The 23,697-nt window shown below is 41.3% G+C and overlaps 1 protein-coding gene across 7 annotated transcripts in view; it reads right to left on the bottom strand.

Moving 5' to 3' along the window:
• Positions 1 to 23,697, bottom strand: part of FAT1 (FAT atypical cadherin 1) — a 299,575-nt gene that overhangs the window by 188,242 nt on the left and 87,636 nt on the right. For all 7 annotated transcript variants that reach the window (XR_015309390.1, XM_086962558.1, XM_086962556.1 and 4 more), the window contains exon 3: positions 15,209 to 15,523. Coding sequence is in view for 6 of the 7 variants with exons in the window: in XM_086962558.1 (XP_086818684.1) it covers positions 15,209 to 15,523 (315 nt within the window). In the remaining variant the exon portion in view is untranslated. The remainder of the gene's footprint in view (positions 1 to 15,208; positions 15,524 to 23,697) is intronic.

The following is a 23,697-nucleotide window of genomic DNA, read 5'->3' on the forward strand; positions in this document are numbered from 1 at the left end:
CATTTATCCAGGGAATATTATGATTTAAAATTAAATACTTCACTAGGGAACGTGCGGTTGGGGTCTTTATCTAGTTCATTTATTCAATTTAAAGACTCTTATCTTTTTGAACATGCCCTAGATGACATTTGCCCAACCTTGACTAGGAAATTGTTTTTACAGTGGAGGTATGGCACTCTTCCCCTTAGAGCATTTACAAGTACTTGGTCTCCCTCTCCCTCCACTGAGCAATGTCCCGCATATCCATCCCAAGTAGAAAATGAAATACATGTTGCATTTTTCTGTAAAGCTTATAAAAAAAACGAGAAAGTATTGGCTTCTTCCTCTCCTTAAAAACCTAGGTTTCAGGCAATGCATCCCAGCCTATAGAATACTATAGAATACTAAAAACTGACTTATCACCCCCAACTGTTTTTGCGATAGCCACATTTTTAACTGCTATGTGGCACACGCGTAATCGCTACATACAGAACTCTGTCATAGACTCTGTACTGGCCTCATAATTACTTTTTGCACAGACCAGGTCAATTAGAAATAATCATAATGGCTTTTACCATTCCCTATAAATGTGATTTTCCATAGTATGTAGCTGTCGGATTTGCACCTTGCACTAGCACTTTTAAACCTGTACAACAAGATGAGAATTGTAATTATCCCTTTTAACTTCTTTATGTATATGTATCATATCATGAATGTTTTAAATCTAGGATGTATATCTTTTATGATCCAAGTGATCGAAATAAAGATTGAATGCATGAATGAATGATTACTTAAATATCTAAATTCCCTATCTCACAATTAAAAGTAGTGCCGAGTCCCTTGCTAGCCCCCCACCACATGTACAAACACTTGAGTATCTGTTCGTAGTCAGAAGTGGTAAACTGATCTTTACCCCCGCTATCAAAGGGGCTACTAAATTGTGACTCATACGGGTAGCAAGTACAACATCGACGCTCTCTAAAGTGCAATGTTCCTATAAATTTGGGTTGGGCCCCACTTGTGGATCATGACCTGATTTTCGATGGGCCACGAATGACCAGGTCTATATGCAAGTAATATTTAAAATGACAGGTCTTGTTTGTGTACCAGTGCAATGAGGATGAACTATGTCCCTAAGTCAGTTATAAAAGTAATCCTTGAAAGTATTCCCAGGAAAGATTTCAAGTGAAACCTGCAGTATTTATGCCTGTGTTTTTTTTTCACTTCAAAGCCATTTCAATAGGGAATGTGCTCACTACACGCGAGCATACAGAACCGTATCACTTGTGCATGACATCCACATATAAATTGAGAAATACTGATGAGGCCTTATGTCCAGAGTTGCCAAGTTTGGTTCTGAGGAACCAGGTTAGAGTCCAGGCATTTGCTCAACATACTTTGATTCTGGCCAAATCACTTAATCTTTTCTTCATCATGCACTAGTGGCAAGAAGTCAGCGGGCCCAGAAGCAAAGCAAGGTAATACCAGGCACAGCCCATAGATGATGAAACATCATTGTGCCTCAAACAGTCTCTTGTACATCCATGGGAGGTTTAGTTCCTGGAGAATGCCTCAACACCAATGCCTCAACACCAATACTCAATTGCATCAGTGGTAGCAGGTGGGGTCCAGCGGCAGTTAATTTTGGGCCTGGCACTGGTTTTTCTTCAGACTTTATTTCAGAGCAAGCGAGAAAAGCATAAAAGAGAGAAAGGAGGAAGACAGGCGAAAAACAGCGAAGAGGCCCCACACCGGGCGTCAATCCCTGCCCATAATCGCAGCAACCGCCCTCGTCGCCCTCGTCGCCCTCGTTGCCCCTGTAACCCCTCACCCAACTACACCTCCCCTCCCAACTTGTCCCCCACCCTTCCGATTGACTCTCTCACTCAACTCTCCCCACATTGGACCACAATCACAGCTCGCAATCGCAACAACCGCCCTCGTCGCACCTACAACCCTACTTCGGACCTCGACACACTCACCCTTCTCCGCTCCTATGACCCAGCCCCCCAAAAGCACACAACCACCTCACACCTCACCATTCCCACAATACACTCAAATCCCCTTAGACTCCCCACACTAAATAGCAGATTCTCCATCCCCAATAACCTTCGAAAAGTCCCTCTCTCTCTAGAACCCTCTACCACCCTCAACACACCCAGTCTCAAATGCACTCTCCTCAACTGCAGATCGGCCTCGAAACATTCCGCCGCCATTGCTGATCTCCTCTTATCGCTGGACCTTGACCTAATCACCCTGACTGAAACCTGGCTAACCGAATCTTCGTCACCTATAATGGACATTCTGGTTCCTCCCAACTACCACATCATCAGACTTGACAGATCAGGCAAAATAGGTGGTGGAATCGCATGCATCTACAGGAACAACCTCTCTGTTCTGAAAGTCAATTCCACCTCCCTACCATCCCCAACATCCTGTGAATACATCTGCCTCGACATTATTAGTGAGGGCAAACCGATATGCTCTCTTCACAGCATTTACCACCCACCCAGGGACAACCTCACCTTTTCCCAACAAATCATGGATACGATCTCAACCAATTCCGGTCGGCAGCTCACCCAAATATACCTTGGCGACTTCAACCTCCACTGGAATGATCGCAATGACGCAGTGGTAAATAGTCTTAAAAATTTCCTCGATGCCCTTGACCTCACCCAAATATGCAACAGCCCGACCCACGAGAAAGGCTCTATCCTAGACCTGATCATCTCCAAAGAGGACTCTATCCAACTCGAGTCCATCCAACCCTGTGACTGGTCAGATCATCATATTGTCACATTCCTCATCAATGAAAAAGGTAAATTTAACCTGGCTCAATCCTCCAAGCCCAAAGTCTGGAAAAGAGACATGAAAAAACTCAACCCAGGCTCTCTGCCTCCTAACAGATGCAATCTCCTACTCCCACCGACCAGCGCCACGGAAGTTCAAATCCTGACTGACCACTATCTCAACACTATGACCTCAATAATTAATGAGGCTGCACCTATGCAGCTAAAAAGAGTCTCTACTAAAATCTCCAATCCATGGTACGACGGGAGTCTCAATGAGGATAGACGAGACATGCGAATGGCAGAGCGCACCTGGAGATCAGATCCCTCTGCACTGCACCTAAAAGCCCTGAAGAAAAAGAGAAACGCCTATTTCAGGAAAATAAAACGCTCAAAATCAGATTTCTTCAGCCTCCAGCTCGACCAAGCAAAAAACCGCCCGAGAAAACGGTTTGAGCTAATCAGATCACAATCCAAGGAACAACCCCAACCACTCAGCACTGTGCGTGAAGCACCCTCCTGTGAAGACTTCTCTGCTTTCTTTATCCAAAAAACTGACAACATAAAGAGCGATCTCCTCATTGACGCAAGCCTCTACTCCAAACCCCACTGCATAGCACCCACTGAACCAAAAAACAATGCTACATGGTCAACCTTTGGCAAATACTCGGAAGAAGAAATTGGCAAACTGCTCAGCACCTTGAAACCATCCAATCACCTCACGGACCCCCTTCCTGCTACCGCTGTAAAATACTTTACCCCTTTGCTTCTCCCACTCTGGACTGAAATTATCAACAGCTCTCTCCAACAAGGAAGCATACCTGACTCCCTCAAAGTTGGACAAGTCACACGTTTACTAAAGAAACCTACAGCCGACCCCTCTGATCTCAACAATTACCGTCCCATTACCAATATTCCCACTCTCGCCAAACTGCTGGAAAAATGCGCACAACTACTATTGACTAAACACATTGAACAATTTGATCTCCTCAACCCTCATCAGTCAGGCTTCCGAGCAGGACACAGTACAGAAACTGCTATGACTCACATAATTGACGACACACTTCAAATGCTAGACCAAAACGACACCTGCCTCCTCATCCTTCTTGATCTGTCTTCAGCATTCAACACCGTTAAACATAAGAATTTACTAGAGCTATTAAACACAAGAATGGGTTTATCTGGAACTGTTCTCAAGTGGTTCACTTCCTTTCTTCACAACAGGTCGCAGAAATTCAAGAGCAACAACCTGATGTCCTCACCAATACCTGTAATGCTAGGCGTCCCCCAAGGATCCTCTCTATCCCCAACTCTGTTCAAACTAGTTATGGAACCTCTCACCACCTTGCTACAAGCATCCAATGTACACTTTCACATGTACGCCGATGACACCCAACTTTATCTCAAATTACAATCCCCCAAAGACATTTTGCTCCTGAACTCAACAATCAGAGGCACCCAATCCTGGCTTGCCAATAATCATCTCAAACTCAATGCCCTGAAAACAGAGTTCCTGCTGATCTCACCTCCAGCGAAGATCTCCACCACTCAAATTTGGCTTAAACACCTAACCGCACTCAATGTCCAACCCACCATCGTGGAATCAGCAAAATCTTTAGGCATAACACTCGACACCAATCTCAACATGCAGCAACATATCAGCAAGGCAACCAAGGGAGTGAACTTCCAAATCAATACTCTGAGGAAACTTAAACCCTTCCTCCCAGCCAAAGACTTCCAAACCGCAGTACAAGCACTAGTCATCCCTCGAATAGAATACGGCAGCATCGCCCTCTGCGGACTCCCCTAACTACTACCGCACCCCTAAGAGCTTCTCTAAACGCTGCAGCGAGACTCATCACTGGGTCAAATTTCCCCTGACTTGAAATCCCTGAACTGGCTGCCTTTTGAAGCCAGAATACATCTGAAAATCGCCTGCATGACACACAAGGCGGTACACCTGAACTCACCCGGCTACCTCGCTCAGAAGCTGACAATCTCTGGCGGAGCTATAAACACTAGAGGCACAAACAATCTTCTGCTGAAACCTCGAAGATTCCGGAAGGAAAAACCTACAAGCGCTCCTTCTCAGGAATGGCGCCTAGGATCTGGAACTCCTTCCCTCCAGAAACCAGGCTTATCTCTTCCACTACACTCTTCAAGAAAGAAGTAAAAGCTATCCTCATGGCTAAATACACTTGAACTATTATCTCGAACTCTTTAAAGACTCTGCACCGATCTGTACTACATGTTTGACCCCTTTGCTTATTTGTATTAGTTGTCTTATTGATTCACATGATTGGCTTTGCATCCACCTATTTGTACTGTTAGCTCGATTGATTTATCTGTTTGACTATGCTCCCTCATGTACCCCTTCTATGTAAAGCGCTCTGATATCTGCAAAGATCTTGTCCGCGCTATATAAAACTTTCAAAATAAAATAAATTAAAAAAAGAACCTGCGAGAGGGAGATAATGAGGCAGACAGAGCTGAGTGATTGGTTAAAGAGGCATGAGGTGAAATGAAGACTAAGCAGCCCTGACAAGCGGGACTCTGACCTTTAATACTGGCGACAGCAGGGATATTTTTTTACAAATTAAGCAGTGCCTGACACATGACGACAGCTTAGCCATGTACTTTCTAGGAGGGTCGGGTCGGGTGATACTCTTCTCTCAAGGGCAACACAGGACCAAAGGAGGACATGAGCAGATGTTTCTTTCCTATCATAGGTCTGGCCCTATCAAGAGGGTATAGGCAGTACAGTAACTCAGGTGAGGCACCTGACCAGAACACCGAAGTGGCGCTGTGGCAGGTCTTCTAAAGTGAAGACCAATGCAAGAAACTGGTTATAGAGCACCAGTTTTTATGAAGTTCAGTATGACAATGGAAGGAGTACGAGGCTAATTATAGGCAGTGCACTACACTTTAAAATGCATACATCGAGCAAATCAGAGCTCGGTAGATTTTATGAGACATTCTCCACAAAGTTGAAGTGGGAGAAACCACCAGCGGGTAAGATGAATGTATATGCCAAGTTACACAGTGTAGACTTCCTGAAGGGAGTGGGGATGGGGGAATTCTATGAGTTTTTTAATACTGATTCACTGTGATGGGTAAATGACAGCCTAAGGGACGTGTATCGGAAGGGTTGGATAGACATATCGATAAGTGGTAAGGTTTTCTTCAGTCATAACTGCTAGGCAGCTACACCGGCTTTGGCCAGTACTTTGCTATTCTTCAAGGCTTAGGATGGAAGAAACTGAACATGGACTCAGTAAGACCACCATAGTCGCAGTCGTTAGACAGTCAAAAAAAGAGCATGTGCAACACAACTAAGGTCTTACCACATACACAATGGGACATAAAGAATCCCTGTTATGGGGGACTCGAGTGGATTTTACAAGAAGAGTGTGGTTGTAACCCTGAAAGAAGAGTCATAGGTACAAAAACATGTGCCTCTTACTAGAGTCTCAGCTTACGCTGTCAATTTTGCCATAGCTTAGTGAGGGGGGGATTTTAGGCACAATCCATTGTCAGAGGGGAATACAACTTCGATGCACACTCAGTTTATCAAAGCCTTATGAACTGCTGAAAAAAGCACCACAAAGCACACATAGCGCCTCCAGAGGGTTCAAACATCAAAGACATAAGGGCAAATACCAAAAAGCAGCCCAAGTTGCAAGAAAGGGCAGACCGGCCCAGTCATTCACACAACTCACATTTTTTATCACAACACATGGCATTGGTTGATTATCTGTTCAAAGTAAATAAAAGGTACAGGCTAGATGTGCTTCTTTCCTCTGAACAAGAGATGGCTGTTCCGTTCTTCATTTATAAGAATAACTGAGATAGGATTGCTACTTTCTTGAGATAGGATTGCTACTTTCTTAGGTATCAGCATGTGCATTATTTCCTTAATATAAGCCATCATGTCTGGCCTCCAATTGGGCCACCAAAAGACTGTTTGGTCTACGGTAGGCAGAATATAAATTATATGATGCGGTGCTTGTCATAGAACCTCCTTCGCCGGAGGTCCACTATTAAATGGAAGTACTGAGACAAATTAAATTATTAGCTCAAACAATGAGAAAAGTTTCCAGAAGATTTAAAGTAGGATTGTAGCTTTCAGTGAATACTGTCTAGCCTTTTGATCATTATGATTTAATAACAACCAAAGCCCCAATGCTTACAACACATATTAAGAATGGGACTGAGGGTCTAGTGAAAGCATTTTGTTTTAGTAACAGACCACCAAGAAAAATCCAGACAGGATGTTTAAAAATCTGTCTCCTAACCTAGTATCCTTAAGTATTTTAAACAATGCAGTCCAGTGGAGCCAGCCAAGGAAGATCCACCAGCTGAGCACACACCCCATCAGAAGCAAATTTATTTTTCTTTGTATAATGGAAAACATTTATTTCAAAAGATTTCAGTGTGAAAATGACGCCCCATCTCGAGTTTTCTTTTCCCCAGCCCAAAGTTTGCTTTTTACAAGAGAAGCAAAAATTCAGTATAATTTAAAAAAAACAAAAAAAAAACTGTGTAAACAGCAATGTGGTATAAAAAATCATGCTGCAGTCTGCTGACCGTCACGCTGAAGCAATGTGTGTCTAAATACATCTTTCATTCCAAACTTCAAAAATATTTTTCAAGTACCGTGGTTTGGCAAGAAAAGTGATCTCAGCTGTGTGCATCAGAGATGGTCAGACCTCAGGAAACAGAACACATGACACACACAGAGCACTAAAAGCAGAAACCTCCTCTATCTTCGTTTCAAGGCAACAAACATTATGCATTTTTTTTTCATGGAGCAAACTTTTCACATCATTTCTAGTACTTAATTGCTGGCTTTGTGACCCTAGTGTGGCAGTGTTCATTAGCCACAATGTGAGTTAGTGGGTTTCTCCAAAGAACAGCAAGAATTGTATTTTATTTCTTCGTGAAGGCAAGATTTTTTTTTTTATATGCCCAGAAACAGAAAGATTATTCCACGGGGCTCAAACAGGATGGCGTGGCCCATTCCTCAACCCATAATGCAAAAACTCAGGATCTCAGAAAGTTCCCATAGAGGAAAGCGACTGGCATTTTGTCTGAAAATCTCAAATAAACTGCAACTACTTTGTGGCTTGGTAATGACTTTAGAAGGCACTATTGCAGCCAGATCGCCAATGTGGATCAAACTAACTCTGCTAATCATGGATGCTCACAAAGAGACGCAGACTAAATCGGATTTCAAGCATATTGTGAGCCACACAAGACGAATTCTTCAGACTCCAGGAAAGGGGCATGATAGTCACTAAACTTGAGTAACAAGACCTGTGATTTGTCATGCAAGGTCTGATATTCTAATAAAAGATCCCAATGTGCACTTCATCACCAGCAATATTATTTTAGCTCTGCTAGATTTTTGAGGTACAAAGGTATTCTACATCTACTCAAGAGACACTCGGGGAACTCCCCCAGTCCCTTTCCAGACGCCGCTTACACTAGCTAGAGAATTCAACTTCACCACAAGTAAAGGAGTCCTTCTAAACAAAGGGATCTCCCAGGTACATCATGGACAAACTCTGCTTAGCCGATAACTTGGGTATGAAATTTACAGATTAAAAATAGAAACACAGAATACTCATTGTAACTTATATTAAACGGGTAAAGGAGTTCTTGTAGGAAGCGGACTCTCTATGTAGAGGACCAAAACGAGGTACCCTATGTAGAGAGTTCAGGCAACTATTATTGGTTTACGGAGGCAAAAATTATAACCCTAAATGCTCTCTTTTGTGGTAGTGTGGGCAAACCATTTAGGCTTATCAGAGGATAATGCTAAGCCTTTATTGTACTCAGAGGCAATAAACGAAACATACAATCAAGAATAAATCCAAGGCCAACATTAGAAAATAAAGTCATTTTTAAATACATTTTGATGGCAAGAACTTAGTTCGCAAGTAAGTACTTTGTAAAAATCGATTTTTACAGGCAAGTAAAAGGTTCACTTAAAATGCGTCTTTACACAGCAATGATTTCCTATAGGAAAAAAACGTCATATGTTGCATGCAGTAATTTACGGTTGGTTTCTGGGGGTCTCCTTCAAGACTTGGGGCAGTAAGGTGCCAAGGTCCAATATAACACCAGCAGTGACTCGTTACCAGACGCGAGGAATTCGGGTGCAGAGGTGCTGATCCGGTTGATGGCTTTGCAAGCTACGCCTGTGGAAAGAAGGGGTGCCATTCAAAAACAGGTGGCAGAGGGTGACTCTGGGAGAAGTCTGTGAGCTCCCAACAGAGGGCTCAGGTCACAAGGGACCTGGGAACAAGGCAGCACAGTCAGTTCTCCGGTACACCGGCTGGGACACCCGGGTGAAGAGCGAATGGGTTAGCTGGGCTCTGTGCGTTAAAGGCCCTTTCTGTGGTCAGTCTCACCGGTTGAGAGTGAAGAAATCACAAAGCTTGGCCACTCTGGAAGTGGTTATCTGCAGTGTTGATATCCCTCGACAGCTGCTCGGTCTTGGTACAGTCTGGTTTGGACTCTAATGTGCTTTGTTTGCTACAAGGAGTCCGGTAAACCAGGAATTGGTGCTCTGCAGGTCTTGTTTGTCCTGGTGTCCTCTCACTCAGTGGAGGTGGGTTGGGGGAGGGACAGATCTGAATTTCGAGACCAGCGATATCTCTTCCTGGATGGCTGCTGCGTCTTGCTGGCGGTGTCTTTGGTACCTGCGAACTACAGTGGAGTAGCTACTCTACTGCTGGCAATTTGTGAAGGGCCGGCAGTCTACTGGGATTCTTTGACAGTTGCTCAGCTGCAGGACTTGGTCATGATTGTAAAGACTAGTGCAGGCAGGGTTTGGCACCAAAAGTCCACAGCAAATCTTCAGTTCTAGTTTTCTCACACTTCGATTCGATGGATCCAGAAGACAAGTTCCTGGCATCAGTGGAGCCTGCTAAATACACAATTTAAGGGCATTAAAGGAGTGTGACAGGTAGTACCAATGAGCTACTTCCCTTTAGGGTGACTACACCCCCTTTTCTGAATCGTTTTTGGCCACTATAGGTGTGGCAGGGTATACTCAGACATGAGTCCCTTTCTCACTGCACCATCAGGATTCAAGCAAGCCGGGCCGAAGACGGCTGAAATGCCAGAAACCGGTCCCCGGTAGCTTGTCTCCTTTCTGGTGAAGAATTGGCTTGGTAGTTTAGTCTGCCCTGTTCCCATGATGCACTGGGCCAGGGACAGACTGATTTGCATATAGCCAGGTTCTGAGCTGGGATGGTGCAGTGAGATAAATAACGGTGATGGATCAAGCCCTGATCTTTGGACTGGGTAAGAGTGGTCTGCTTAATTCAGACACTCTGTTCATCACCACCCCCTTTTCTGAATCGTACACCCCCTATAGGGCCACTTCCTGTGGAATTGGTCATACCTTGACCCAGTGAGCCTAATTCCACCAAACACTAAGATAGTGGAATTCTAGTTTTCATGATTAAAATCAGGTAGTCCACCTTAAGGGTGGAATTAGCTAGATCAGTAACACGTCTCCTGGCTAGCTAATTTTACCTCCTGTCCTGATGCGAAATAGGCCCAGGGTGGCATTTCCCCTGTCTTGGGGAATCCTGAGTCACATATCAAAGGGGGCAGAGTCTTTTGAAGACCACTTCCTTGACATGCAGATTACTTAACGACCCTGCTTCAAGAAGGTGACAATTCCTGGCAGGAGTAGGCATGGTTCCTGCCCTCAAGGAGAAAGGGCACTCACCTGCAGGGGGGTCAGAAACCGGTCTGTGGTGGCAGGTTGGTCAGCACCAGTAAGCCAGTACACTAGAAACAGATAGGTTTTCAAGGGGCACCTCTAAAGTGCCCTCTTGGTGCATGTATTAATAAAGTCAACACTGGAATCAGTGTGGGCTTATGGATATGAGATATCTGATAACAAACATCTTTAGTTTCAGTGAAGCCATTATGTAGCTGTGTAACTTGTAATCACCAGTGCCCAGCACATATACTCAAGATGGCTTCCCCGTTCACTGGCAATGTCCAAGAATCGACATGGACATCAGAGGGGCATATCTGCTCTTGCAGATATGCCCGCACATGTAATATATTAATATAATGTATCCAACCTTTGAGTTGTAATGCCTGCTGTAGGGGTGACTTACTAATAATACAAGCTGTGTCTGCAGGCATGACAGACAGGAGGTGTGACCTGAAATGCATTGAGTTTCAACAACAGATCTGCTATGGTAGCCAAGATCTATGTCTAGCTGTATAATGACAGTGCATCACATGTGAATCAACATATGTATAATACCTCCACTAAAATCATTGCTAATTCAGCATGTTATGAATAAATGATATATGACAGTATGTTAAACTCTGTTTAATCTATTGAATCTTGGAATACCAAGTTAAATTTGTCTATGGGCTTTTTTTGTAGTGCGCTTTGGTTCTAGTCATCCTAGTGGTTTTGTACATCAAGTTCTCATGTGCACAGGGGGTGTGCCATGTCGGGTCTTCACTGTTCTCAACACTATGTCATGCAACCTTCAATGGCAGTTTGCATGTGTGGTGAGGGGTCCCTTAGATTGGCACAATGCATGCTGCAGCCCTTATGGACCCTCTTTAGCATTTCTGCCCTAGGTACCAGGGTTACCATTTACTAGTGACTTACTGTGGGTGCCAAAGGTATTGCCAATTGGGGAACATTTTCACAATGTTAGGGAGAGATCTGGCGCTGGGTTCCTGGATAGCAGAAACCTAGTGCACTTCTGTCAAATTGCATAAAAAAAAGGCAGAAAGGAGGGGGTAGTTGACCATGTCAAAAAGGGGCACTTTCCAATATCCTGGAGAGCTCATTTAGGCTTACAGTTTTAGTCGAACATGGAAGTCTCCAATTCATTTCTTGGTATGTCACCGCCGCATCCACAAAGCTATGTTTATGACATATTGAGATAGTGGTTTGACAGCCATTTACTAATTGTAAACTATCCATGTTCCATAAGCGATGGTCATGAAGTGTGAGTAGAAGAAAGATTAATTCCAGCGCGAAACATTTGTTTTAACATTTCCAACAGAGGGGCTACTTTAAACCACGTTATGTGGAAAAAACCTTTGCCTCAAGCACTTCATGTCTGCACAGAGTTGTCGTTGGACCAGAAAAAACTGTTTTTCTCTCAGGAAAAGAAGAAGGAGTTGAAAGCGTATAGAGAAAAATGCTCATGGTGCTGCTGGAGATGTATAGGTAAAAGCTCAGATATGATACTGGTGCCACCACAGAAGAGTTATCTTGCTAACATTATCAGTACAAAGCTAAAGGCTCAATTAAATTAATTATGACAAAGGACTAACTGTACGGATATTAGCCCACTACTACACAGCTGATGAATCTTTGTTTGCTTCCGAGAGTGAGATGAGGAAAACGAAGAACACATTTTAAAACATTTTCTAGGATGGATCCCAGGATCCTGCACATGATTAGAATCTCACTGTTAAGTGGCAAAACTTGGTTTATCCTGCCAAGATCTAGTATAAGATGATAACCCTAGAAATGTTATACTTTATTGCGGTTGAAAATAAGACAATCTGGTTTCTTGGCATAGATAGAACATGTTCTCTAGCATTAAGGCTGAATAATTTTTGCACCTCTGACAGATATTCTCAGACAGCCACCAGCTGCCGCCTGATGATAAAAACAGTATGACAAAGTTAAAATAATAAGAGCTTGTAATTAATGATAAACTTAAATTATTCAAGTGTCCTGTAACTTACTGGATATATAACAAGACTACAGTAGGATACTCTCATTTCTGGTTTGTTTTCATAGAAGTTCTGCACATACAAAATGTGCACTTTATTTAATCCTAGATTGAAGATTTAGGTAATTTATCTGGCTTCAATCCTGAAATTGGGTGCAATGTAGATATTTCCATGAAATTACATGCTTTTTTTTCAATGGCCTAACTTCTGATATGCAGAGAATCTTTTGATTTACCAGTTCCACATATTTACTATCCTTTCTATAATGAAATATTTTTATGTCTGGACTGGAGACCGCTTTAGCCTGCTTCATGTTTTTTTCAAACATCATAAAAGAAATACATAGATCTACATAAATGCAGAGGCTTCTGCCAGCCTTCTTCATCCACTGGTCTCTTCAAGTGTCATTTACATTTTGCTTCCCACCATGGCATGCTGCCTGGGCCCTACTTAATCCACTGGCTGTCTTGCATGCAGTGATAGCATTTCACCTGCTCACATGTGCATGACCACCTGAAAAGAAGTGAGATTCAGTAGCAGGTGTAATGTGCTGTATCCATTTCCTTTATTTTTTCTTATTGTTTGCCACTTTTAGTGCATATTCCATAAGTGTGCAATACATAAATATATAGATTTATACAGCTGTAAGCTCGCCAAGGGAGACTTATTGGCTTTAACAATGCTTGTTTAATGTTGCTTCTGACACACTGGCAAACAATAAAATGGCAATTGATTAAAGTATACAATTTTAAAAACACTTATTTTAAGGCCGAGATGAAGCTCACCTTGTCCAGTAAGGTTATGTCTTCTTCGATCAGATTTCTCCGGCCCCTTTTTCCTTTCCTCCCCTTTCAATACATTCTCCTTCTAATATCTTACTTCTACACTTCTTGGAGTGTCTTCAAGCCCTCATGTATGTACCTTTTCCCAAAACTATTCCTTTAAATGCCTACCGCACTATACACTGGCCTAGCTCTCTTACTCTTTTGTTTTTCCCATCTCTGGCATTTTTACACATAATTTCCATTTTATCTGCTTTGTGAAAAAAGTAGTACAAACCACCGGGGTGTCTTTTAAATCGAATCCTAAGCTTGAATTTAACCACAGAATACCTGTTTCCCATCAGTCACGCTGACAGACACTGAGCATGATGGGGCTTCATACAATTCAGAGGGATATGTTCCCAGACTGCCCTGATGTAGGAGGGTAAATGGCAGAAACTATGAAACCTTGTTGAGACCATAACTGCAACAAAACATTGAAGGATCTGCGCAACCATGCATCACAACTAAAGAGCTGTCTCCTTGTGGTCATGAGCAGGTCTACTTCTGTCAATTAAAGTATATATATTTTCCAAAGGAATCGAGGGTGCCCCGCCGCTCAGATGGGACTATTCTCTGCAGGAGTGGATCTATTTTGAGAATGTTCCCAGAAGCAATATATTTTACGCACATCCTTTCTTGTGATTCGGAGAAGATATCCTCATTGCCAGACTAATTCTAACTAGCACCTTCAACACCAACCGTTCATACATTATAATGGCATTTGGGTGAAATGTTGACCTTGGAATTGCTTGTTTTCATTGTGGACCAGCAAAGGATGAGCTGGAAGAGACCACACATGAGTGCTAGGGGGAAGAGATATGAAACGGAAATCAACAAATGCAAGCGAGAGTAGTTCCCCGAGACCAGCTGTGAAAAGGTACAAGTTCTCCAATGAAAACGATGGTAAACAAGCTATAAGACAGGGAGGGGCAAAAAAAAAAAAAAAGAGTAAAGGAAAGTAATACAATAAGAAGCAGGCACAGGAGCTTGAACAGGCTATCAACAAATGATGAACAATAAATAGGCTGACCCAAAGCCAACTCTCGTATTGGTGTTGTACAATCTATGTTTGACAAAATCTAAAAACGAACATCCCGGCCATTTTATTTTATAGAATGCACGCCAGCGCATTTAATCCTAACTGAAAGTGCTTGAAACAGATTTTCCAAATTCCAAAAGGTAATTTTGTGGTGGATTTCACCACTACTCATTTTTAAAAAAATGAAGAAAAAAAGTCATTTTGCAGCTGGTAAGAAAAATAATATTTAATGCCAACAGTCAGCTCAAAGGTTTCCCCAACTAGTCAAATTTGCATAAGTACTTCCAGAAACCTAAAGTGGGAGGTTACACAAGAATCACGAACATGCTGCAGCTATTAGATCCACCTTATGGACAGAATTGTCATTGTACCGAATTACTGAAAGGATAAATAACTACCAAATGTTGCAATGATAAAATATGGCAACTGAACACGTTCAACTAAATTTCCAAGCTGCACAATTTACTCTGGGAACTGACCACATCTCAACACACTCAAATGAAGCTGAACAACTCAATGAACCATTGGAGATTCCTGCCAAATTAAAAATTCATATCACCATGTTAATATACAACAGCGCTACTTTTCATCAGAGTAAAATGACTTCTGAGGGCTTATAACATTTTCACAGAGAAATTGCCACTTGTAGCCTGTAAATTCTGGCATTTTTAAAAATGCATTTTTCTTAAGTGCATTTAGTGACCAGTGATCTGCACAATGTTCTTTAAAGTAATGCAGATATGGAGTTACCACAAACTGTTTGCAAACAAGCCATTATGGCAGCACTGAGTTCAGTCTGAAAACCCAGCCAAGGAGTGCGTATCGTCACTTACCAGTCTTTGAGTTAATAGTGAAGAATCCTTGGGGATTCCCACTGGAGATCTTATAGGTGAGCTTGTCGCTGGAGCTGGTATCAGGATCAAATGCCTCAATCCGGATAACAGATACATCTTTGGGAGTATTCTCCATAATTTCCGGGAAATAAACTGGCTCTGTTGTCTGAGGAGCATTATCATTAATATCCTCTACTTCAATGTAGATTTCAACAAAAGAAGAGAGTGGTACAACACCAAGATCTGTTGCGTACACAGTCAGCCAGTAATGTGAAGTAGTCTCACGGTCCAGAAGATCATTTGTTAATATGACACCTGGAAAACAGAAAAATCTATTAATGTCGATACAAATCATAGTCAGTCAATCTACACAGCTTGGCTACATCCTTTACAACTCATCAGTATTTCACCGGATGCTTTAGCAGCAGTTCAAAAACAAAAATAACTGACGCACAAATAAAATTTCACTAATTGATGGCTAATTGCTCTGCACAGAGTTTTGCTTACATTAGGCATTCTAGATCAATCATTTATTTGTACTTGGAAAATGTAATATTAAAGGCATTCAAACTTCTTACCACCGCACTCATGTGTTAAAACTTTAAAGGAATTGGCTAGAACCTATTGGCAAAAATACATTTCTTTAAGAATCAACATACAATGTTCATCATTCTTGTGAATACTTTTGACAACCCAATCCAGTTTAAGTGTACAATTTGTGAACAAAAGTTGTCAATCAGGCCATGCTGTACTACAACACAAAATTGTTTTCCTAATGGCAACTGGTGGATCAAGTAACACTACAACTGGTTGCAGGTGTAGGATTGATGACCATGGGCTTGATTATCAGAGTCCGACCGGCACCGTGGTGGATGCAGGACCGCCCGACTAGAAGTCGGCAGTCCCACTGCCCGGATTATGATACAACCACTTTGCAGTGGCCGCAATGTTTATATTTTCTAATGCAGCATGCGCTGCGGCACCCGTTCCAATAGAAAAGAAACATTAAAAACATCCCAGCACTATGTGGCAAGCACCTTGTGTGGCCTGCCACACGGTGCAGATATGTTTAATGGGGCACCATTGCAGAGGGCAGGTGGGGGACCCTAAAGTCACTTTACGTCTGCCTTTTTATGGCAGGTGAACTGCTATGAAAGGGCAGGTGGAAAGGGACATGCAATCCCTACAGCAGTGGCTGAGTAGGGATTACTGAACCTCTGATGCACGGACGGGCTTTTTGACCCCATCTTAAGCGCAGCGGATGGTCCTTCCGCTAGATGCCTCCAACCGCTGCATCATAAAGTGGCAAGCGGACCGTTAGTGCCGATGTCGGTCAGCCACCGATGAGCCATTGGACTCACAGACTTAATCAAGCACTGTGTACTTCATTTTTGGTCTTAAACAAGTAGTTGATAGAAGAGGAAGAAAAAATATCAAATACATAATTTTAAAACCGTTTGGCAAGAACTTACCACTAACACTGAGCTATACTTAGAAAAATTAATTTAAAATCTCAACACTCAATATCGTGAATGGCAAGGTTTCCTCAATACTGTTCTGTAGTTCTAAGGATGGGCAGGTCATGTACTGGCACTCTTTTGGTTGAACCTCTATTGCAGTAGTTTTCAAAAATGTTAATGTCACACCACCCCTGCGGAATTATTATTATTAATTTTCCACTGTTAAAATAGGTCTAGACTTCAACATTGCAGTTAAGTTCTGTTACCGTTTTATAAATGCAATCAAATACATTGATTATTAGAAATTGGAGTGTGGGTTTTGATTTATTTTTGTAGTCCCTTCCCTTTTGACACCTTCCCCTCACCCAGGATATAAATGACAAAGATTTTCGTGATGGCCCATTACAAAGTAGCTTAATGCTACTCACTTTTCCCTGCTTAAAATAAAGCACAGTTATCAGCACAATGCTTCTTTTGGCCAGCGCCTGGAGACCCCTCAGGGATCACTTGAGCCTCCCCCACCCCCCGTTTGAAGACCCCTATTGTGATCCACAGGCATTGCATTGTGCTTCCCTTTACTAGGTTGGCAGCAGAAGCATTTCTGCTCCTATAGTATACCCTTAATCGACTGAAACAGTCAAGGTGGGCATGGCATATTGACAAGGCAACTAATTGTGTAGGTCTATGAGTAGACAATAGCATGGAACTAAGTTCATAAAAGTAAACTGCAAAATTTGAAATGCATAAAAAATAAAGATCCACAACATGGAGACAACCACAAACTGCATACACCCCCAGAAACTTTCATACTTTTACTGTCCTGATACATCTCAAGTTATTTTTTACATTTAGAACACCATTGGGATCTGGGATTGAATTTTATCACACGTACTCCACTGCTAGCCTATTTATTAAAAAAATGAAGACTTTTTTTAGTTTTTTTTAAAAACTGCTGGTAGCCACCAGGAAGCCTCAGACTGCTTCTGGTTTAGTATGGTAATCATAAACCGTGCTCTCATATGAATGGTAAGCGGACGGCAAAGCATTGTCATTGGAGATATTGCAATAAGGATGGGTCTGGTTTTAGGCATCTAATCAGACCAGCCCTTGAATTAGAGTTGGGTTAATCATAGGATTGGTTGAATAGGTGCGTTTTTAGCAGACTTCTGAATCACCTGAAGGCAGGTTCGATTCTTAGATGCCTTGGGAGGGAGTTAAACAGGCATTATCCACACATGAAGAGCATTGCTGTCAAACTTCTTGCATTTTTATAGCCAAATGGACTGAGTTGTGATTGGAAGATTTGGGTTTCTAGATTTGGCATCATCTTTTATTCATACCTAAAAACACATGTTAGAAATCTGCATTGATGTATCTAATGGTTGTGATAGAGCCTGGATGTTATCGCTAATCTGATCTCCATGAAATCCCCCTGGAAAAAATGATTTTTGAAAATGTATGGATCTGACAAATATAGGTTAACATGCTTTAAGAACATGCAGGGAAATGAAGATTGATTTAGTTACTGCCTCGTAAAAGCATGCAGAATGTTAGACTTCGATTGGTGACGATACCTAACCAAAGAAAAAACTATTGTATGTTTTTTATATACATAAATGAACATTAACAGGCAAAGGATAACTTACAGTTCCTTAAAATCGAGTATGAATAAAGTTGTATTAAGAATATAGAAATAGATGCTAACTTTAGAAAGTGAAATGTGAGCACTGAAAAAAGTGAAAAATGTGATATGTGCTTTGTAACGTTAAAATTTAGTAATGCTTCTAAATACTGAATGATGTAATGCACTTGTAACATGAACCGAGCATTGAAGGACTAGTATGTGAATTAGCTATAAAGTGTTATATATTGTTTTTTATATATAGGTATTCCATACTTGCATAACGTAAACTTGATTATTAATGGACCTAAATAAAAAAATTAAAGGATTGTATTAGGATGATGTGAAATTCATATTTCAGAGCAACCACGGAGTGCACAGGCTGCGTTTCCTGAAGGCCTAAAATTTTTCCCTCCTAGAATGAACTAATGAACTGAATAGTCTGAAGACTGAGAACTTTTCGTAAAGTTTCTACTTATGCTCTAACACTCAATAATACTTTTCATGCTTGTAGCCTGTTTGACTGGACTTGCAACAAAATTGTTACTTTCCAGAGTACATGCTTGGGAACAGATTGGAAGGACGAGAGCAGGACTCCCCTACTTCCTAAATGTCATAACCAAATCAGATCAATGAAAATCAGTGGTCTTATTGAAAATGCAAAGTAATGGGTTACTTAATCTTCTCGATTTTGTACACTTAACCAACTACATCATCTCATGCGGTTGAAACTGACCAATGGGACAGAATGGTCTGATCAAATTGGTGATGTCAAGGGGAGTCTACCACAAATCGATGGAGCATAACTGCATGAAGTGCAGACAGGGGCCGCGGCGATTCTTGCCTACCTTCTCGACCCCCTTATGGTACAGAGACTGATGATTTGGACAGAAACTAACAAACTGAGACACATTACTCTGTTTGTTGCCGGCTGGTATGCTTCCGTAAGACGAACCTTTCTGACTGGGAGGTTTCTGACGTTTAGCTGTGGCATTTGATACTGCAGTGCGAACGGGCAGATGAACCCGTTCATGAATTGGAACTGGTAATTTTGGCAATTACAGAAGTTTCATTTATAGGGTTTGTATAAGGGTTATAAGCTTTAAAAACTCATGACAACATCCCTCAGTAGAGGCAGAATTCTCCATTAAACTGGATTCTTGCAGCTTTATTGTTGCTTATTAAAATTCTAGAATGCCGTATATCAAACTTTAGATGTGACAAAGATACCGACCGAGACATCCATTCTGCTGATTCAGTTTCATTATTTTGTTTGGGTCATTATTAAGTTTGGCAAAATTCACTTGACCTGAACAGTTTCTGCCTGAAAAACTCTGTTGGTAATGAAAAAAAGTTAATTATCTTATTCCAGGTCCTCCTATGAGAATGATTTATCCCATAAATACTCTAGTCCCTTTCAGCACAGAACAAGATCCATCGGAGGACCTAAGGGGAACACTTATTGGTACAGAGGTTAAGGTGGGAAAATGTCATCCCGTAAAAAGTAATTGTACATGAGGCCGAACAAGTTTACGCTATAACAGTTGCATGCTGGAGCTGGGCATGCCATTACAACACATGCCTTTACAATGCATCCTTAACGGATGTCTTTACAACTAATGTCTTTACCACGCAAAATCACAGCGCATTTGCGACCAGGTAAAAAAGGTAAGTACTCTGCAGATCAAATAAAGGCTTTATACATAAAAAACACATTGACTCAAATATACACACACACACACATATATATACATATATATACACACATACACAAAAATATACACACAAGCACACACATATGCACTACAATTAATGTAATATCGGAAGCAAGATTCTCCTTGTATAGAATGCATTTTTTCTTTTCCTTTTAATTAATTTATATATGTACCGGGGACCTATATCAGAACATTGCCATATTTTTTTGCAATTTGCACAATCTATCCTCCAGTACGATAGGTCAAGTGGGTACTATATGAAGGAAATGTTAATGGTGTCATGCTTGAGTGAGCAATATGTTTGGCCAAAACATGTAATGGTGGAACACTGCTGAATAAACAATGCATAGAAATTAATTGAGATATATATATATATATATATATGTGTAAAAAATTCCAAATACAATGCGCTCTCAGCATGTACAGATTTGATGACCAGTCATATTTAAAGGGTGTTTATTCACTACGCGTTTCAGCTGCAAAGTCTTATTCGAATATTCAATGGCATATTCGTAAAATTAATCGCGGGGAAGTGGTGATCATAGAAACCCCCACCATTAGGTACACTCCGTGTATTTTATATACACAGAAAGCCCTGGAAATACTCTGCTTCAATACCGGACAGGCTGTTTCGATATTTTGTACATCAATATGTGTCAATACATAGCGTGGGCGTGCGTCTATGTAAAATGCAACTACACTGCTGTCAAACTGTAACAGAGGTTATAGGCGTCCCATGCACAAGAGACAGCATGCATACACCTTATACTCGCCTCAAATGCATAAGGATGTCAATAGCGAGACATAACCCAAAATGACATTCAATATTCGAACATTCATTTGAAATGTGCAGTATGTGTATCGGCACTATCAAATAAGTGGCTTTACTACACTGTAGTACTTTACAAGATGTCTGCCAAAACCATGTCTCATTACGGTGTCAGTCATCATGACAGTCCTATTTTCATGTCTATTGTTGATACCTTAATGCTTTATCAGTCATGTTTTGTATGCACATTTTTTTCACGTGAACAAGGCTTTGCAGCCGAAACGCATTGTGAATAAACACCCTTTAAACATGACTGGTCATCGAATCTGTACATGCTGAGAGCGCATTGTATTTGGAATGTTTTACTAATTGATTTACCGGCGTGCTCCGCGCCACTACCCGTGGGTCCCTCAGAAGTCGGGAGGAGCAGTGTCTTTGGAGAGATTATATATATATATATATATATATATATATATATATATATATATATATAGTCAAGGACTAGTAAAACAAAACATGAGCAGAATTAACATAGTACATTTCTTAGATGCACAGTGGCACTTTGTAATTTGTAAATTTGCACATTTGAAGTTAAGCAGGGAAATTATACTTCAAACAGCACTTTAAATTATTTTTATTATGGTATTACAGGGGTTCTATACTATCACTTTTTATCAATTTCATGGACAAGGACAAGAACAACAAGGGTCACTGATGAGTAATTATGCATTTGTGCAACAAATCATCAAAATCAATTGATTTACAAATCGATAAACCCATTGGGTGTAAAATAATACCATTGAATTTCATGACATGACATTTCCTTTTTTTTTTTTTTAAATGTATTTCATGTTCTATTTTGAAATTCATGGTGTAAAAAGCAAGCAATTGAAATGAAGCATTGGAGCCCTCACAAAGTATGTTTTCTATGTATGCATTTGCACTTTAAATATGGAGGTGGTACACAGTGATGTTGTCATGTGATCAAGGCAGGGATCTGCCGAAACTCGTCGTGATGGCGTTCTGGAAATAAAGTAAAATAGCACAAAACCTGGGTCTACGCTCGTCTTTTGCAGTTGGAAGTAGCTGTGCGAGTTTGTGGCGCAACACACACACACACAGGCAAGATGTCTGTATGCAGGCGGTAGTGGCAGGTCGCGTCCGCTCGCATTGAGAAAGCAGCCACTTGAGTAGAAAATCTACTTGAGCGGTCAAAAGAAGCAGCGCCCTCCAGCGCTCCGCATGATGTAATTCATGCTGATTTTACAGCACGGGAGAAACACCTGATGCTAGAAATCAGTGGAAATAAAGTGATGTACCGGATTCCAGTACTCACACAACTACACGTAGTGCGGCAGAGGTTTTTTTCAGCACTGTGTGGAACTCCGCATTGCATGACTGACAATTCCGCCCCGGCCTCCACAATTTAATAACACGGCAACTCAATTGAGACACTAGTGTATATGAAAATGTTGCTCCATTACATCCTAGGAGGCATTAAAGGTCCTGCTATATGAAAACATTGTCGTCCTAGAAAAATATTCTAATTAAGAACATTTCTATTTCGGTAGTGTTGGGGGTTCGCAAACATTGTTGAGGGAAATGAGATTCAGTTAATCGAAATTTTAGTATACTGACAAATTCTCATACACATAGCAATTTCTTTATCTGAACATTGGCTCTGCATGGTCCTATTATTTTTGTATGTTTTACCTGTAGGTTGAGCTTCATGGGTTCATATTATTTCTACAAGTAATCTAAAGAAGACACACATTTAAACAACATACCATATTTAGGTACATATAACATTTTAGAAAAATGTGTATTAATACACGTTCTTAGGAAGTCATTATTTGACAAAGACCTTCCATATTTAGGCAATACTAAATCTAACTCTTATATCTCATTTAAATGCCAAAACAAAGAATATTTAAGATTAATAATTTGACCAAATAAACTTGTCATAAAAATGAGCGTTTATTATTCACCTAGTACAATGATGCAGCAGGATGACAGGAACCAAATTTACATTTGCCAACACAAATATAGATCGAGAAGAGGGCCCAGAACATAATGTACTGCAGCAACAAATGATGGATGGAATGCTGAATGAAACAAACATTCAACCCCAGACAAGAGATCTGGGTTAAATCCACTGTGCTTTTACTCACTACCCCACCCCAGTTTGAACCCAGCCAATAATCAAATCTTTGTTGACCCTGGTCCTCGTGGGAATAGTACAGCCCAAACTGCCAACCCCATGTCCTCCCTGGACTGGAAACAAGCATCCTTGGACTGGAAACAAGCATCCTTGAATCGGTTACAGAGTAACACCCCTCATCAGTCAGGCTAGCTTGAACCCAATGGCACAGCGAGCAAGGGACGCACATCTGGGTATACACATCCCAATTAGGGCAAAAATGCTGCTGCAACAAAGCATTCTGTCGATGATTCAAGCTAGCCTGGCTGATGAGGGGTGTTACCCCGAAACTGGTCCCAGGACGCTGGTTTCAGGTCCAGGGAGAACAACATAATTAAAAGACATTCACATAGACAAAGCCATTAGCTAGGGAATAGCAGAGACCTGTTGGCTTTGCTAATGCTTGTTCTGGCTAGAGGCCACTAACTCGAAATACACTACAAATTTCTGAACTCAAAACCATGGAAATCATAACAAATGCTGAAGTAATGGTTTCTTTCTAAGCAGGTTTATGAACAAGGATGACTAAAGGACAAAAGTAGGAAAGTTGTTTGTTGGAGTAAATCCCACACCAGCAGACCAACAAACATGAAGGAAAAAAAGACGTTGGTTCAGTCAGTTCAAACATTTGAACTTCATAAAAGTCAGCGGCCTCATAATGGCGGGTTGAGTACAGGGCCGGACTGGCCATAGCAGCACCGGGCAATCCCCCGGTGCGCCACAC

This window comes from Lissotriton vulgaris, chromosome 3_1 (assembly GCF_964263255.1).
Source record: "Lissotriton vulgaris chromosome 3_1, aLisVul1.2, whole genome shotgun sequence".
NCBI classification, from domain to species: Eukaryota; Metazoa; Chordata; class Amphibia; order Caudata; family Salamandridae; genus Lissotriton; species Lissotriton vulgaris.